General features: G+C 42.8%; 1 protein-coding gene and 1 long non-coding RNA gene across 5 annotated transcripts in view; one reads left to right on the top strand and one right to left on the bottom strand.

Moving 5' to 3' along the window:
- Nucleotides 1–3829: 3829 nt before the first annotated feature.
- Nucleotides 3830–7222, top strand: LOC126994527 (uncharacterized). Its single transcript, XR_007749241.1, has 3 exons — nt 3830–4103; nt 5850–6673; nt 6880–7222. It is a non-coding gene; the product is annotated as an uncharacterized LOC126994527 (long non-coding RNA).
- Nucleotides 7223–17081: 9859 nt separating this feature from the next.
- LOC126994539 (protein 4.1 homolog) overlaps nt 17082–19204 on the bottom strand; it is a 33786-nt gene continuing 31663 nt past the window's right edge. The window contains exons 15-16 of one of the 4 annotated variants that reach the window (XM_050853860.1): nt 18980–19179; nt 17082–17222 (exon numbers count right to left, since the gene is read on the bottom strand). In XM_050853860.1, coding sequence (XP_050709817.1) covers nt 18988–19179 — 192 coding nt within the window. In that variant the 3' untranslated portion in view covers nt 17082–17222; nt 18980–18987. The remainder of the gene's footprint in view (nt 17223–18979; nt 19180–19204) is intronic. The other 3 variants (XM_050853858.1, XM_050853857.1, XM_050853859.1) reach the window with 3 other exon arrangements.

Genomic DNA, 19204 nt, shown 5'->3' with positions numbered 1-19204 from the left:
GGCCTGTCGCTGCTACACGGTAAAGCCACAAATTTGGCCCGTCGCTGCTACACGGTAAAGCCACAAATTTGGCCCGTCGCTGCTACACGGTAAAGCCACAAACTTGGCCCGTCGCTGCTACACGGTAAAGCCACAAATTTGGCCCGTCGCTGCTACACGGTAAAGCCACAAATTTGGCCCGTCGCTGCTACACGGTAAAGCCACAAATTTGGCCCGTCGCTGCTACACGGTGAAGCCACAAATTTGGCCCGTCGCTGCTACACGGTGAAGCCACAGAAACTCAACACAATTTCCCTCTTACAATAAACTCCCTTGAAACCCGTCGATGTGGCCCACTCATAACACGCTTTATGCTGTCGGTATGTGAAGGCAGACAAAATAGATGATATATAGCTTAATTAGATTCACACGATCGAATATCAGTGTCGTTCTGGTCCGCCAAGGTAGGCCTGTTTATATACCTTGCCCCGGAGTCGCCCGCGCTGCGTAGATGCTTTTCTGTAGCCTCTGGGCCCCGACACTCCTGCGAGGATGTGCGGGACCGTCCTTGTCACTCCCGATGAGGCTGGAGGATAGCCAAGCACCAGGAGGTTGTTGACTCGCGTCCCTTCACTGAGGTGCTCAACGGCGCGAACCCTGGAGCCTTGGTTGCAATGTTCGGGGTTTCAGTTACGCCCAGTGTGGCTTTGAACATGTCCGACCCGACCCGCTCCCGAGCCCTCCACGTGGCAACACTTGTAAGGCTTCTGGCGGGTCTGTCCTGCGGCGGTGGGTGTGCCGGGGAGGACCACGACACACTACATGCTTGTTCGGAAGTGTGAGGCTGCTCCCCCTCCCCCTCCCCCCCCTCCCCCCCCCTCACTGGACTGCCCGCGTGGAGGAAGACTGTCTGCACCGTCAAGGCAAGTAAGGACCCTGCCACACGAGCGGTTTCCCAGCCTGGACATCCACGGTGGAGTAGTGTGTGGGTGTGTGCGTGGGTGTGTATGTGTGGGTGTGTGCGTGGGTGTGTGCGTGTGGGTGTCCCTCAGTCCTATATAGTGTTTGTAATCCTCTCTTGAGGCAAACAAGGCCATCTTTCATTCTCGGAGGTCAGCAGCTCCGTGTCGTGACAATCTCGGAGGTCAGCAGCTCCGTGTCGTGACAATCTCGGAGGTCAGCAGCTCCGTGTCATAACAATCTCGGAGGTCAGCAGCTCCGTGTCATAACAATCTCGGAGGTCAGCAGCTCCGTGTCGTGACAATCTCGGAGGTCAGCAGCTCCGTGTCATAACAATCTCGGAGGTCAGCAGCTCCGTGTCGTGACAATCTCGGAGGTCAGCAGCTCCGTGTCATAACAATCTCGGAGGTCAGCAGCTCCGTGTCATAACAATCTCGGAGGTCAGCAGCTCCGTGTCATAACAATCTCGGAGGACAGCAGCTCCGTGTCGTGACAATCTCGGAGGTCAGCAGCCCGTGTCATAACAATCTCGGAGGTCTGCAGATCGGTGTCGTGACATTCTCGGAGGTCAGCAGCTCCGTGTCGTGACAATCTCGGAGGTCAGCAGCTCCGTGTCGTGACAATCTCGGAGGTCAGCAGCTCCGTGTCATAACAATCTCGGAGGTCAGCAGCTCCGTGTCGTGACAATCTCGGAGGTCAGCAGCTCCGTGTCATAACAATCTCGGAGGTCAGCAGCTCCGTGTCGTGACAATCTCGGAGGTCAGCAGCTCGTGTCATAACAATCTCGGAGGTCAGCAGCTCCGTGTCGTGACAATCTCGGAGGTCAGCAGCTCCGTGTCGTGACAATCTCGGAGGTCAGCAGCTCCGTGTCGTGACAATCTCGGAGGTCAGCAGCTCCGTGTCATAACAATCTCGGAGGTCAGCAGCTCCGTGTCGTGACAATCTCGGAGGTCAGCAGCTCCGTGTCGTGACAATCTCGGAGGTCAGCAGCTCCGTGTCATAACAATCTCGGAGGTCAGCAGCTCCGTGTCGTGACAATCTCGGAGGTCAGCAGCTCCGTGTCGTGACAATCTCGGAGGTCAGCAGCTCCGTGTCGTGACAATCTCGGAGGTCAGCAGCTCCGTGTCGTGATAGTTTTTAATTATCCATAACCCTGAAATTTGTATGCATATGTCTGCTGTACAGCGGCATAGAGGCAGAATTGCTGTGCAAGACGCGAACATTTTCAACAAACATTACTTCAAGGTTGATAAGATGGACAGTGTGTTGGTGGCCACCGCCTGCTGACAACAACACAGCGGCCGCGTGCCCTTCCTCCTCCTCCTCCTGCTCCTCCCTGCGTCCCTCAAACACCGCACGTGTGGACGCCCACAGCAGCACGTGACCACCCAGACCGCTGTGCGACATTTCTGCCGCTGCGTCTTGCTGGCGGGCTGCGGCGCCCTCGTGTGCACGCAGCCGCAGGAGTCCTGTGAGGCCCGAGCGGCAGGCTTTGTGTGCACGCAGCGGCAGGCTTTGTGTGCACGCAGCGGCAGGCTTTGTGTGCACGCAGCGGCAGGCTTTGTGTGCACGCAGCGGCAGGCTTTGTGTGCACGCAGCGGCAGGCTTTGTGTGCACGCAGCGGCAGGCTTTGTGTGCACGCAGCGGCAGGCTTTGTGTGCACGCAGCGGCCCTGTTAGAGGATGAAGGGCTTTAATAAGGGAGACATTCATAAGGTATTGTTGGTAAGAGAACCGGGTAGGACACGAAGTAACGGGTTTAAACTGGATAAATTCAGATTCAACAAGGACATAGGCAAAAATTGGTTTACTAACAGGGTGGTGGATGAGTGGAATAGGCTTAGCAGTCATGTGGTGAGTGCCAATACAATTGTCACATTCAAAAATAGACTAGATAAATTCATGGACAGCGATATTAGGTGGGGTTAGATACACGGGAGCTTAGGGTCAAAGGAGCTGCCTCGTACAGGCCTACCGGCCTCTTGCAGACTCCTGCGTTCTTATGTTCTTATGTTAAGTGCAGCACAACGCAACGCATCCTCGCGAGTCACTCACCGATTGATTCGCTGTGACGGTGGGAACATTGCAGGTGGAGCGGTAACACCGGGGGCGTGGCGCGATGATGGGCAGCTTCTTCCCGTGGAGAGACTATAGAGACATCCCACGAATGAGGCAAAAGCCATCAGGAAGGACTTCATGGAATATTTCAGTGAGGAAAGACCCGCCCCGCGCCACCAACGTGTGCGGGGAAATATACACAGCCAAGCCTGGCACCAACGGACGTGCGACACACAGCCCACTAGACGAGAGAGAGAGAGAGAGAGAGAGAGAGAGAGAGAGAGAGAGAGAGTGAGAGAGAACTTTCATTCATCCCTTCCCATCCCTTCCCTTCCCTTCCCTTCCCATCCCATCCCTTCCCATCCCTTCCCTTCCCTTCCCTTCCCATCCCATCCCATCCCTTCCCTTCCCTTCCCATCCCTTCCCATCCCATCCCTTCCCATCCCATCCCTTCCCATCCCATCCCTTCCCATCCCATCCCTTCCCATCCCATCCCTTCCCTTCCCTTCCCTTCCCTTCCCTTCCCTTCCCTTCCCTTCCCATCCCTTCCCATCCCATATGTATGAAAACGTTATCATTGCTGGCGTACACATCATGAAATTGTGAACTTGCTAAGCATTCTCTCCTTCATCCAAGTTACAAGTGGATGCGCGGATGAGTTCTCGTCAGCCAGGACAAGCAGCTCATCATCACAGCTCCGGAGTGTAGGCTTGGGATTTTAAGACATTTCCGCTTCTCACATCAACTATTTATAAGTCAAACAGCACATCAATCGGGTTCTAATGAGTGTTTCTTTAGGTTCCCGGTACAGAAGAAGGGTCAAACTACCACCAGGGTCATGAAACTACTTCTGGAAATGCCCACAACTCCTACGAAAGCCTTGTCAAATATGTGTTTCTAGGTTCACGGTACAGAGGAAGGGTTAAACTACCACCAGGGTCATAAAACTACCCCTGGAAATGCCCACAACTCCTACGAAAGCCTTGTCAAATATGTGTTTCTAGGTTCACGGTACAGAGGAAGGGTCAAACTACCACCAGGGTCATAAAACTACTCCTGGAAATGCCCACAACTCCTACGAAAGCCTTGTCAAATATGTGTTTCTAGGTTCACGGTACAGAAGAAGGGTCAAACTGCCACCAGGGTCATAAAACTACTACTGGAAATGCCCACAACTCCTAGGAAAGCCTTGTCAAATATGTGTTTCTAGGTTCACGGTACAGAAGAAGGGTCAAACTGCCACCAGGGTCATAAAACTACTCCTGGAAATGCCCACAACTCCTACGAAAGCCTTGTCAAATATGTGTTTCTAGGTTCACGGTACAGAGGAAGGGTCAAACTGCCACCAGGGTCATAAAACTACTCCTGGAAATGCCCACAACTCCTACGAAAGCCTTGTCAAATATGTGTTTCTAGGTTCACGGTACAGAAGAAGGGTCAAACTGCCACCAGGGTCATAAAACTACCCCTGGAAATGCCCACAACTCCTAGGAAAGCCTTGTCAAATATGTGTTTCTAGGTTCACGGTACAGAGGAAGGGTCAAACTGCCACCAGGGTCATAAAACTACTCCTGGAAATGCCCACAACTCCTAGGAAAGCCTTGTCAAATATGTGTTTCTAGGTTCACGGTACAGAAGAAGGGTCAAACTGCCACCAGGGTCATAAAACTACTCCTGGAAATGCCCACAACTCCTACGAAAGCCTTGTCAAATATGTGTTTCTAGGTTCACGGTACAGAGGAAGGGTCAAACTGCCACCAGGGTCATAAAACTACCCCTGGAAATGCCCACAACTCCTAGGAAAGCCTTGTCAAATATGTGTTTCTAGGTTCACGGTACAGAAGAAGGGTCAAACTGCCACCAGGGTCATAAAACTACTCCTGGAAATGCCCACAACTCCTAGGAAAGCCTTGTCAAATATGTGTTTCTAGGTTCACGGTACAGAAGAAGGGTCAAACTGCCACCAGGGTCATAAAACTACTCCTGGAAATGCCCACAACTCCTACGAAAGCCTTGTCAAATATGTGTTTCTAGGTTCACGGTACAGAAGAAGGGTCAAACTGCCACCAGGGTCATAAAACTACTCCTGGAAATGCCCCAAACTCCTAGGAAAGCCTTGTCAAATATGTGTTTCTAGGTTCACGGTACAGAAGAAGGGTCAAACTGCCACCAGGGTCATAAAACTACTCCTGGAAATGCCCCAAACTCCTAGGAAAGCCTTGTCAAATATGTGTTTCTAGGTTCACGGTACAGAAGAAGGGTCAAACTGCCACCAGGGTCATAAAACTACTCCTGGAAATGCCCCAAACTCCTAGGAAAGCCTTGTCAAATATGTGTTTCTAGGTTCACGGTACAGAAGAAGGGTCAAACTGCCACCAGGGTCATAAAACTACTGGAAATGCCCACAACTCCTAGGAAAGCCTTGTCAAATATGTGTTTCTAGTTTCCCGGTACAGATGAAGGGTCAAACTGCCACCAGGGTCATAAAACTACCCTGAAATGCCCACAACTCCTAGGAAAGCCTTGTCAAATATGTGTTTCTAGGTTCACGGTACAGAAGAAGGGTCAAACTGCCACCAGGGTCATAAAACTACTCCTGGAAATGCCCACAACTCCTAGGAAAGCCTTGTCAAATATGTGTTTCTAGGTTCACGGTACAGAAGAAGGGTCAAACTGCCACCAGGGTCATAAAACTACTACTGGAAATGCCCACAACTCCTAGGAAAGCCTTGTCAAATATGTGTTTCTAGGTTCACGGTACAGAAGAAGGGTCAAACTGCCACCAGGGTCATAAAACTACTCCTGGAAATGCCCCAAACTCCTACGAAAGCCTTGTCAAATATGTGTTTCTAGGTTCACGGTACAGAAGAAGGGTCAAACTGCCACCAGGGTCATAAAACTACTCCTGGAAATGCCCACAACTCCTACGAAAGCCTTGTCAAATATGTGTTTCTAGGTTCACGGTACAGAAGAAGGGTCAAACTACCACCAGGGTCATAAAACTACTCCTGGAAATGCCCACAACTCCTACGAAAGCCTTGTCAAATATGTGTTTCTAGGTTCACGGTACAGAAGAAGGGTCAAACTGCCACCAGGGTCATAAAACTACTCCTGGAAATGCCCACAACTCCTACGAAAGCCTTGTCAAATATGTGTTTCTAGGTTCACGGTACAGAAGAAGGGTCAAACTGCCACCAGGGTCATAAAACTACTCCTGGAAATGCCCACAACTCCTACGAAAGCCTTGTCAAATATGTGTTTCTAGGTTCACGGTACAGAAGAAGGGTTAAACTGCCACCAGGGTCATAAAACTACTCCTGGAAATGCCCACAACTCCTAGGAAAGCCTTGTCAAATATGTGTTTCTAGGTTCACGGTACAGAAGAAGGGTCAAACTGCCACCAGGGTCATAAAACTACTCCTGGAAATGCCCACAACTCCTAGGAAAGCCTTGTCAAATATGTGTTTCTAGGTTCACGGTACAGAAGAAGGGTCAAACTGCCACCAGGGTCATAAAACTACTCCTGGAAATGCCCACAACTCCTACGAAAGCCTTGTCAAATATGTGTTTCTAGGTTCACGGTACAGAAGAAGGGTCAAACTACCACCAGGGTCATAAAACTACCCCTGGAAATGCCCACAACTCCTACGAAAGCCTTGTCAAATATGTGTTTCTAGGTTCACGGTACAGAAGAAGGGTCAAACTGCCACCAGGGTCATAAAACTACTCCTGGAAATGCCCCAAACTCCTAGGAAAGCCTTGTCAAATATGTGTTTCTAGGTTCACGGTACAGAAGAAGGGTCAAACTGCCACCAGGGTCATAAAACTACTCCTGGAAATGCCCCAAACTCCTACGAAAGCCTTGTCAAATATGTGTTTCTAGGTTCACGGTACAGAAGAAGGGTCAAACTACCACCAGGGTCATAAAACTACCCCTGGAAATGCCCACAACTCCTACGAAAGCCTTGTCAAATATGTGTTTCTAGGTTCACGGTACAGAAGAAGGGTCAAACTGCCACCAGGGTCATAAAACTACCCCTGGAAATGCCCCAAACTCCTAGGAAAGCCTTGTCAAATATGTGTTTCTAGGTTCACGGTACAGAAGAAGGGTCAAACTGCCACCAGGGTCATAAAACTACTCCTGGAAATGCCCACAACTCCTACGAAAGCCTTGTCAAATATGTGTTTCTAGGTTCACGGTACAGAGGAAGGGTCAAACTGCCACCAGGGTCATAAAACTACTACTGGAAATGCCCACAACTCCTAGGAAAGCCTTGTCAAATAGGTGAACTTGGCCGCCGAAATGTTTTAAAATACGGCCCAAGATGTCTTCCGTGCCAGCCCCAGACTTTTTTGATGCTTCCATGGCAGACATTTCCCTGTGTAGCTGTCTTCAGTGTGATTGATGATTGATTGATAGTTTATTCTTGAGGTAAACAACAAGGGAGAAGGGAGGAACACGCCATCCCAACCCCCAGGCAGGACAGAGTGTGGTTATAGAACTATTAATACATGTTTGGGTAGCAGGACCATGAAACTGAAAAGATACAATGGTAGGAAGGACAGCACAAGGGAGGGGTCGGCGCCCCCCCCTGGACGATAAGACAATAAGATGTGTGGACGCAGAACATTGGCCAAGCATTAGATAGGAATGAACACAGAGATAGAGGAAATACTCTTTAAAAGTACACATCCTATCCTTATCCTCCTCCTATCCTTCTCCTTTCCCCTTCAAGATCCTCCCCCTTCAGAAGTAAACATCCTATCTTCCTGTACTAGTAATTAAATGATGCTTCCACGGCAGATATTTCCCCGTGTAGCTGTCTGTATTTCCCCGTGTAGCTGTCTGTATTTCCCCGTGTAGCTGTCTGTATTTCCCCGTGTAGCTGTCTGTATTTCCCCGTGTAGCTGTCTGTATTTCCCCGTGTAGCTGTCTGTATTTCCCCGTGTAGCTGTCTGTATTTCCCCGTGTAGCTGTCTATATTTCCCCGTGTAGCTGTCTGTATTTCCCCGTGTAGCTGTCTGTATTTCCCCGTGTAGCTGTCTATATTTCCCCGTGTAGCTGTCTATATTTCCCCGTGTAGCTGTCTATATTTCCCCGTGTAGCTGTCTATATTTCCCCGTGTAGCTGTCTGTATTTCCCCGTGTAGCTGTCTGTATTTCCCCGTGTAGCTGTCTGTATTTCCCCGTGTAGCTGTCTATATTTCCCCGTAGCTGTCTGTATTTCCCCGTGTAGCTGTCTGTATTTCCCGTGTAGATGTCTGTATTTCCCGTGTAGCTGTCTTTATTTCCCCGTGTAGCTGTCTGTATTTCCCCGTGTAGCTGTCTGTATTTCCCCGTGTAGCTGTCTGTATTTCCCCGTGTAGCTGTCTGTATTTCCCCGTGTAGCTGTCTGTATTTCCCCGTGTAGCTGTCTGTATTTCCCCGTGTAGCTGTCTGTATTTCCCCGTGTAGCTGTCTGTCTTTCCCCGTGTGGGTGTGTGTGTTTCCCCGTGTGGCTGTCTGTATTTCCCGTGTAGCTGTCTGTATTTCCCCGTGTAGCTGTCTGTATTTCCGTGTAGCTGTCTGTATTTCCCGTGTAGCTGTCTGTATTTCCCGGTGTAGCTGTCTGTATTTCCCCGTGTAGCTGTCTATATTTCCCCGTGTAGCTGTCTGTATTTCCCCGTGTAGCTGTCTGTATTTCCCCGTGTAGCTGTCTGTATTTCCCCGTGTAGCTGTCTGTATTTCCCCGTGTAGCTGTCTGTATTTCCCCGTGTAGCTGTCTATATTTCCCCGTGTAGCTGTCTATATTTCCCCGTGTAGCTGTCTGTATTTCCCCGTGTAGCTGTCTGTATTTCCCCGTGTAGCTGTCTGTATTTCCCCGTGTAGCTGTCTGTATTTCCCCGTGTAGCTGTCTATATTTCCCCGTGTAGCTGTCTGTATTTCCCCGTGTAGCTGTCTGTATTTCCCCGTGTAGCTGTCTATATTTCCCCGTGTAGCTGTCTGTATTTCCCGTGTGGCTGTCTGTATTTCCCCGTGTAGCTGTCTATATTTCCCCGTGTAGCTGTCTGTATTTCCCCGTGTAGCTGTCTGTATTTCCCCGTGTAGCTGTCTATATTTCCCCGTGTAGCTGTCTATATTTCCCCGTGTAGCTGTCTATATTTCCCCGTGTAGCTGTCTGTATTTCACCGTGTATCTGTCTGTATTTCACCGTGTAGCTGTCTATATTTCCCGATGTGGCTGTCTGTATTTCCCCGTGTAGCTGTCTGTATTTCCCCGTAGCTGTCTATATTTCCCCGTGTAGCTGTCTATATTTCCCGTGTAGCTGTCTGTATTTCCCCGTGTAGCTGTCAGTATTTACCCGTCTAGCTGTCTGTATTTCCCCGTGTAGCTGTCTATATTTCCCCGTGTAGCTGTCTATATTTCCCCGTGTAGCTGTCTGTATTTCCCCGTGTAGCTGTCTATATTTCCCCGTGTAGCTGTCTATATTTCCCCGTGTAGCTGTCTATATTTCCCCGTGTAGCTGTCTATATTTCCCCGTGTAGCTGTCTATATTTCCCCGTGTGGCTGTCAACATATTTCCCGGTTTTAATATGAGTGGCTGTCTGTATTTCCCCGTGTAGCTGTCTATATTTCCCCGTGTGGCTGTCTGTTGTTCCCGTGTAGCTGTCTATTGGTCTCTAGTTGTAGATTATCTGTCTGTATTTCCGAAACCGTGTAGCCATGTCTATAAGAGAATTTCCCCGATGTGGCTGTCTGTATTTCCGTTGTAGCGTTTTTGTCTGTATTTCCCGTGTGGCTGTCTAATTATTTCCCCGTGTAGCTGTCTATATTTCCCTATCTGTCTCTGTGTGGCTGTCTGTATTTCCCCGTGTGGCTGTCTATATTTCCCCGTGTGGCTGTCTGTATTTCCCCGTGTGGCTGTCTGTATTTCCCCGTCTGGCTGTCTATATTTCCCCTTGTAGCTGTCTGTATTTCCCCGTGTGGCTGTCTGTATTTCCCGTGTAGCTGTCTATATTTCCGTGTGGCTGTCTATATTTCCCCGTGTGGCTGTCTATATTTCCCGTGTAGCTGTCTGTATTTCCCGATGTGGCTGTCTGAAATTTCCCCGATGTAGCTGTCTGTATTTCCCCGTGTGAGCTGTCTATACGTCAATGTTTTCGATTAGTTCTCTTATTCTGAAGCTTTCTGATGGTTTCTTGGTCTCTAGCTGTATAAATTTCCCCTGTAGCTGTCTGTATCTCGAAACCGTTCTCCGTGCGCTAATAACAGAGATATCATGGTTTTAATGAGCGGTTTCTAAGCAGTCAATATGGACGAAATTTTTGCAAAGCTGTCACGTTTTCGCCTCGTTCTCTAATTCTATGGTTCTCTAAGGCGGTCTCTTGGTCTCAAATTGTATATTAAAGGTTCCTCTATCTGTCTGTGGTCTCGAAACCGTTCTCCGTGCGCTGACAACAGAGATATCACGGTTTTAATATGAGTGGTTTCTGGATTCGTCAGGAAATTTTTGAAAAGTTGTTACGTTTTGGCTTCGTTCTCAAAATCTGTTGTTCTCTGAGGCGGTCTATTGGTCTCTAGTTGTAGATTAAGGGCTCCTCTATCTGTCTGTGGTCTCGAAACCGTTCCCCGTGGGCTAATAACAGAGATATCACGGTTTTAATATGACTGGTTTCTGGGTTCTAGTAAAGAAATTTTTGAAAAGTTGATGCGTTTTTGCTTCGTTCTCTAGACCTGGTGTTCTCTGAGGCGGTCTCTTGGTCTCTAGTTGTAGACTAAAGCTTCCTCTATCTGTCTGTGGCCTCGAAACCGTTCTCCGTGCGCAAATAATAGAGATATCACGGTTTTAATGAGTGGTTTCTGGGCAGTCAATATGGACGAAAGTTTTGCAAAGCTGTAACGTTTTCGCCTCGTTCTCTAATTCTACGGTTCTCTAAGGCGGTCTCTTGGTCTGAAATTGTAGATTAAAGGTTCCTCTATCTATCTGTGGTCTCGAAACCGTGTTTGGGGGTCTGGTAGGAACGGTAGGAACAGTTTAAATTAGGGTATTTTTTTTATATATATATATTTTCTCTCTCAATCAATCACGCAATCTCTCCCCGTGCCACGCCGTCACTCAAGACAATAAACGTTTCCAACACTAAGAGGACCTACAACCCAGTCACAAAGTACACAATACCACATTAGACCATCTACCATGAATTGCTTATTATAGGGATATAATTAGTAATAACTCCCACGCCCACGAATCTTCCTCAGTCTCCCTTGAAACGCCCCCATTTTCTTTGACGCTCTTACAGTTTTTAACGAATTTTACGGTATTCCGGCCTTGTGACGTGAACCATATAGCGTATTTCCACGTTATAAACTATTTCCTATCGCCCGGTGCCTATTTCCGGCTTCCATAATGGCGGAAAATACGAGAAATGGGTATCTGAAATTGGGCGTTGTAGGGGTAACTCAAATATGACAAGGTGGTCCAGTAGAGTTTTTGAGAACTTTCCCATATACGTCAATGTTTTCGATTCGTTCTCTTATTCTGAAGGTTTCTAAGGCGGTTTCTTGGTCTCTAGTTATAAATTAAAGGTTCCTCTGTCTATCTGTGGTCTCGAAACCGTTCTCCGTGCGCTAATAACAGAGATATCACGGTTTTAATGAGCGGTTTCTAAGCAGTCAATATGGACGAAATTTTTGCAAAGCTGTCACGTTTTCGCCTCGTTCTCTAATTCTATGGTTCTCTAAGGCGGTCTCTTGATCTCAAATTGTAGATTAAGGGTTCCTCTATCTATCTGTGGTCTCGAAACCGTTCTCCGTGCACTGATAACAGAGATATCACGGTTTTAATATGAATGGTTTCTGGATTCGTCAGGAAATTTTTGAAAAGTTGTTACGTTTTGGCTTCGTTCTCAAAACCTGGTGTTCTCTGAGCCGGTCTTTTGGTCTCTAGCTGTAGATTAAAGGTTCCTCTATCTGTCTGTGGTCTCGAAACCGTTCTCCGTGCGCTAATAACAGAGATATCACGGTTTTAATATGACTGGTTTCTGGGCAGTCAATATGGACGAAAGTTTTGCAAAGATGTTACGTTTTCTATTCGTTCTCTAAATCTACGGTTCTCTAAGGGAGTCTCTTGGTCTCAATTTGTAGATTGAAGGTTCCTCTATCTGTCTGTGGTCTCGAAACCGTTCTCCGTGCGCTAATAACAGAGATATCACGGTTTTAATGAGTGGTTTCTAGGCAGCCAATATGGACGAAAGTTTTGCAAAGATGTTACGTTTTCTATTCGTTCTCTAAATGTACGGTTCTCTAAGGGGGTCTCTTGGTCTCAATTTGTAGATTAAAGGTTCCTCTATCTGTCTGTGGTCTCGAAACCGTTCTCCATGCGCTAATAACAGAGATATCACGGTTTTAATATGACTGGTTTCAGGGTTTTAGTGGGGAAATTTTTGAAAAGTTGTTACGTTTTTGATTCGTTCTCTAGACCTGGTGCTCTCTGAGGCGGTCTTTTGGTCTCTAGTTGTAGATTAAAGGTTCCTCTATCTGTCTGTGGTCTCGAAATAGTTCTCCGTGCGCTAATAACAGAGATATCACGGTTTTAACGAGTGGTTTCTGGGCAGTCAATATGGACGAAAGTTTTGCAAAGCTGTCACGTTTTCTATTCGTTCTCTAAATCTACGGTTCTCTAAGGAGGTCTCTTGGTCTCAAATTGTATATTTAAGGTTCCTCTATCTGTCTGTGGTCTCGAAACCGTTCTCCGTGCGCTAGTAAGAGAGATATCACGGTTTTAATATGACTGGTTTCTGGGTTCAAGTAGGGAAATTTTTTAAAAGTTGTTACGTTTTAGCTTCGTTCTCTAGACCTGGTGTTCTCTGAGGCGGTCTTTTGGTCTCTAGTTGTATATTAAAGGTTCCTCTATCTGTCTGTGGTCTCGAAACCGTTCTCCATGCTCTAATAAGAGAGATATCACGGTTTTAATGAGTGGTTTCTGGGTAGTCAATATGGACGAAATTTTTGCAAAGCTGTCACGTTTTCGCCTCGTTCTCTAATTCTACGGTTCTCTAAGGCGGTCTCTTGGTCTCAAATTGTAGATTAAAGGTTCCTCTACCTGTCTGTGGTCTCGAAACCGTATTTGGGGGTCTGGTAGGAACGATAGGAACAGTTTAAATTAGGGTTGTTTTTATTTATATATATTTTCTCTCTCAATCAATCACTCAATCTCTCTCTCTCTCTCTCTCTCTCTCTCTCTCTCTCTCTCTCTCTCTCTCTCTCTCTGGGATAATAAAACATTGTAATATATCATAAGTTCATTGTTATAATAATAATAATAATAATAATAATAATAATAATAATAATAATAATAATAATAATTTGATATATATATAAAATCGAGTTACTAGTAAAGCAAGCTAATATTATAACTATTATTATTATTATTATTATTATTATTATTTTTATTGAACACAAGTTAGACGCATTAGTAATAGCAGTAATAATAATAATAATAATAATAATAATAATAATAATAATAATAATAATAATAATAATAATAATAATAGCTGGAATATATATTTTTTTGTTAGCTGCCGGAAAAAAAAAAAAATCTTACTAGTATTTATGGGTCAAGGGAAAGGGAATTAATAGCCTGGAATTAATAGCCCGAACTTAATAGCCTGAACTTAATAGCCTGAAGTTAATAGCCTGAAATCAATAGCCTGAATTTAATAGCCAGAGAGATATTACCACGTGCCGGGAGAATATTTTAAGTGTATTTTATTTATATTATTGTTTTTTAGGGTCAAGGATTTTCTGCCCCCCCCCCCCAAAAAAAAAAAAAATTTAATGTTATGCCAAAAATATTACCCCAAAAATATTACCCCAAAAATATTACCCCACCCCAAAAAATTACCCCAAAAATTACCTCAAAAATATTATATACCTCAAAAAATAATACCCCAAAAAATATTACCTCAAAAATTTTACCCTAAGAATTACCTCAAAAAATATTACCTCAAAATATTACCCCAAAAAATTTAACCCTAAGAATTACCCCAAAAATATTACCCACAAAAATATTACCCCAAAAATATTACCTCAAAAAATATTACCCCAAAAAATATTACCCCAAAAAAATAAAGAAAAATAATTAAAATGAGAATACTTGAATTTACTTTAGGAGGAATATTTAAATTCTTGCTAAAAATATTATTATAAATTGAGGGAATACTTCAAGCCATAGTAGTAGTAGTAGTAGTAGTAGTAGTAGTAGTAGTAGTAGTAGTAGTAGTAGGCTATTGGTATACTTTCTTTGTCAATAATAATAATAATAATAATAATAATGATAGGCTATCGGAAAGTTAAAATAGTTGTCGAATTCTCAATATTAGCCGCAAATAATATGATAATAGTAGTAGTAGTAGTAGTAGTAGTAGTAGTAGTAGTAGTAGTAGTAGTAGTAGTAGGCTATTGGGATATGTTAACACTTGCCTAATAATAATAATAATAATATTTGTTCGTAATATTCCAAAACGAATCTCGCATTGGAGGGAAACTTGTTCGAACGCCAAATTGAAAAAGACATTCCGACATGACCCCAAAATAGAGCAAGACGGAACTTTTGGCCGAGACGGAACGGAAACGGAACAAAACTTAACAGGAGACAAAATAATCCGTGACAAAAAAAATAATAAAATAGAGTCTGTCGCAATGAAAAAATTAAAAATAAATTAAAATAGAATCTGTTGCAATGAAAAAATTAAAAATAAATTAAAATAGAATCTGTTGCAATGAAAAAATTAAAAATAAATTAAAATAGAATCTGTTGCAATGAAAAAATTAAAAATAAATTAAAATAGAATCTGTTGCAATGAAAAAATTAAAAATAAATTAAAATAGAATCCCTCGAAATGAAAAAATTAAAAATGAATTAAAATAGAATCCCTCGAAATGAAAAAAATAAAAATAAATTAAAATAGAATCCCTCGAAATGAAAAAATGAAAAATAAATTAAAATAGAATCTGTCAAAATGAAAAAATTAAAAATGAATTAAAATAGAATCCCTCGAAATGATACAATCGGAAAGTTTTAATTGTTGCCAAAAAAAAGGAAAACAGGAGCGAAACTTTTGAGAAACGAAGCTTAAGACGGATTCAAAGTTGACATTCGAGTTGCCAAAATTTTCAAGATAGTTGCCATAAATTTGAAGCTTGGTCCAAAAATGTCAAAAAGTTTAATATTGACAAAAATAAGAAATAGGAATTAATCTTAAGGAACGAAACTTAAGACGTATTTTAAGTTGCCATTCGAGTTGCCAAAAATTTCAAAAGTTGCCATAAATTTGAAGCTTGGTCAAAAAATGTCAAAAAGTTTAATATTGACAAAAAAACGAAACAGGAGAAACTTTAGAAACGAAACTTAATGTGTATTTTGAGTTGCCATTCTACGTAGTTGCCAAAAATTTCGAAAGTTGCCATAAATTTGAAACTTGGTCCAAAAAATGTCAAAAAGTTTAATATTGACAAAAAATAATCCCAGAAACAGGAACGAAACTTAATACGTATTTTAAGTTGCCATAATAGTTGCCAAAAATTTCAAGACAGTTGCCATAAATTTGAAGCTTGGTCCAAAAAATGTCAAAAAGTTTAATATTGACAAAAAATAATCCCAGAAACAGGAACGAAACTTAATACGTATTTTAAGTTGCCATAATAGTTGCCAAAAATTTCAAGACAGTTGCCATTAAAACGAAGCTTCGTCAAAAAAATATAAAAAAAATGACATAGTTTAATATTGCCCAAAAAAATGAAACTCAAACAAAACTTGCATCATTTTGAGTTGCCATTCGAGTTGCCATAAATTTGAAGACAGTTGCCATAAATTTGAAGCTTGGTCAAAAAATATTAAAAAAATGACATAGTTTAATAATGTCAAAAAAAACGAAACTCAAACAAAACTTGCATAATTTTGAGTTGCCATTCGAGTTGCCACCCCCCCCACCCCCCCCAAAATAAGGAAACTGGGTCCAAGCAAACAGAGGACAAGGAAACGGTGAAACAGGAACGAAACGGGAAACTCCTTCACCTAGCTGCGTTTTTTTGAAGTTGCCATAGGAAAAAAAAATTAAAGAGTTGATCCCAAAAAAAACGGACGAGATTTTTTCAAACGGACGAGAAATTTTACGAAACAAAACGAGGCGGAGGAAAGCGGAGAGAAGCGGAGGAGAGAAACGGAGTCGAACGGAGAGAGAAACTTATTGAAACGGAGCAAAACGGAGAGAAACGGAGTCAAGCGGAGAGAGAAACGTATTGAAACGGAGAGAAGCGGAGGAGGAAACGGAGAGAAACACAGTCGAATGGAGGAGGAAACGGAGAGAAACACAAATCGAAATGGAGGAAACGGAGCGAAATGGAGGAGGAAACGGAGAGAAACACAGTCGAATGGAGGAGGAAACGGAGAGAAACACAAATCGAAATGGAGGAAACGGAGCAAAACGGTGGAGGAAACGGAGAGAAACGGAGGAGGAAACGGAGGAAAAACACCACGAAACGGAGAGAAAAATATTGAAACGGAGGAAACGGAGAGAAAAATATATCGAAACGGAGAGAAAAAAAAATATTAAAATCTCCGTTTCAGTCGTCGAAGAGAAACTATTATTATTATTATTATTATTATTATTATTATTATTATTATTTGTGATAATTATATTCTTAATAATACTCAGATCTATAATAATAATAATAATAATAATAATAATAATAATAATAATAATAATAATAATAATTAATTACTTATAGGCTAAAAGTTACTTAAGGAATGATTGAAATAATAATAATAATAATAATAATAATAATAATAATAATAATAATAATAATAATAAAAATCTCACTAGCCTATCATTCCTAAATTACTATTACTATTATTATTATTATTATTATTATTATTATTATTATTATGTCTATTCCTATCCACTATTTAAGGCCATCATCATCATCATCAGCTATAATAATAATAATAATAATAATAATAATAATAATAATAATAATAATAAAAATGTCTGTGCTAAAAAAAGCTTGGATTTGTGATTATATTTCGTCATCTAAGGTCTAAAGCTACTCTCTCTCTCTCTCTCTCTCTCTCTCTCTCTCTCTCTCTCTCTCTCTCTCTCTCTCTCTCTCTCAGTCGCTCACTCTCTTCTTCCTCCTCCTCTTCCTCTTCTTCTTCGTCTTCTTCTTCTTCCTCTTCTTCTTCTTCTTCTGTAATGAAATGAAAGTTGAATGTCATTGTCGGAACTCTCCTCATTTTTTCTCCTCTCGATTTTTTTTTCCTGTCTCGTTTTGGCTCGTAACTTTTTGCTGAATGGTTCTAGAAGGTTGGAAATTTGTGAGTATATAGACAAATTAATTATCTTTCTAACCTTGCTTTCATTTTCTCTCTAACTTCTCTCGTTCTCAAATTACAGCAAGAAATGTAAGATTATTTTTTTCTCCGAACCTCAAATTTTTCCTCTCTTACCCCTCACTTCTCGTAACCTTTTGGCTCATAACTTTTTACTGAATGGTTCTAGAATGCTGAAATTTTGTGAGTATATAGACTAATTAATTCCCTTTCTAACCTTACTTTCATTTTCTCTCTAACTTTTCTGGTTCTCAAATTACAGCGAAAAATATAAGGCTAACTTTTTTCTCCGAACCTCAAATTTTTTCTCTCTTACCCCTCACCTCTCCATACCTTTTTGCCCATAACTCCTCACTGAATGGTTCTAGAATGTTCAAAATTTGTGAGTATATAGACAAATTAATTCTCTTTCTAACCTTACTTTCATTTTCTCTCTAACTTTTCTGGTTCTCAAATTACAGCAAAAAATATAAGGTTAACTTTTTTCTCCGAACCTCAAATTTTTCCTTTCTCACCCCTCACCCCTCTGTACGTTTTTGCATATAACTCCTCAGTGAATGGTTCTAGAAGGCTACAATTTTGTGAGTATATAGACAAATTAATTCTCTTTCTAACCTAACTTTCATTTTCTCTCTAACTTTTCTGGTTCTCAAATTACAGCAAAAAATATAAGGTTAACTTTTTTCTCCGAACCTCAAATTTTTCCTTTCTCACACCTCACCTCCCTGTACGTTTTTGCCCATAACTCCTCACTGAATGCTTCTAGAATGTTGAAAATTTGTGAGTATATAGACAAATTAATTCTCTTTCTAACCTTACTTTCATTTTTTCTTCATGTTTTCTCGTTCTCAAATTACAGCAAGAAATGTAAGGTTAACTTTTTTCTCCGAACCTCAAATTTTTCCTTTCTTACCCCTCACCTCTCCTAACCTTTTTGCTCATAACTTTTTACTGAATGGATCTAGAAGGTTGAACATTTGTGAGTATATAGACAAATTAATTCTCTTTCTAATCTTGCTTTCATTTTCTCTCTAACTTTTCTGGTTCTCAAATTACAGCGAAAAATATAAGGTTAACTTTTTTCTCCAAACCTCAAATTTTTCCTCTCTTACCCCTCACCTCTCTGTACCTTTTTGCCCATAACTCCTCACTGAACAGTTCTAGAAGGTTGAAAATTTGTGAGTATATAGACAAATTAATTCCCTTTCTAACCTAACTTTCATTTTCTCTCTAACTTTTCTGGTTCTCAAATTACAGCGAAAAATATAAGGTTAACTTTTTTCTCCGAACCTCAAATTTTTCCTCTCTCACCCCTCAACCCCCTGTACGTTTTTGCCCATAACTCCTCAGTGAATGGTTATAGAATGTTCAAAATTTGTGAGTATATAAACAAATTAACTCTCTTTCTAACCTAACTTTCATTTTTTCTCCATGTTTTCTTGTTCTCAAATTACAGCAAAAAATATAAGGTTAACTTTTTTCTCCGAACCTCAAATTTTTCCTCTCTCACACCTCACCCCTCTGTACATTTTCGCCCATAACTCCACCCCTATCACCCCAAGCACCCCACAAACCCATCACCCCATAGCCAGACAAATTCCGAACGCGTCCATACCTCGCGCGTTACGGCTGCTGTTGTTGTTGTTGCTGAATCTCGATCTTTTCCACGGTCATGTCCGGGTTCATGGAGGTCGCTTCTTGTATGGCCTGCGCCAGGGCTCGGTCGTGGTCGATGGGGTCGTCCGCGCCCTCGCTCTGAATGGTGATCTTTTGCTCGACGCGAGTCTCCAAGATGCCATCCCGCTCGGTCTTGTACTGGGGGAGGGGGAGAGGGGAGGGG

The sequence above is a fragment of the Eriocheir sinensis genome, unplaced genomic scaffold (genome assembly GCF_024679095.1).
Source record: "Eriocheir sinensis breed Jianghai 21 unplaced genomic scaffold, ASM2467909v1 Scaffold817, whole genome shotgun sequence".
Classification (NCBI taxonomy): Eukaryota; Metazoa; Arthropoda; class Malacostraca; order Decapoda; family Varunidae; genus Eriocheir; species Eriocheir sinensis.
The sequence above is the reverse complement of the archived record's forward strand: the minus strand, read 5'-3'. Positions and strand labels throughout refer to the sequence as shown.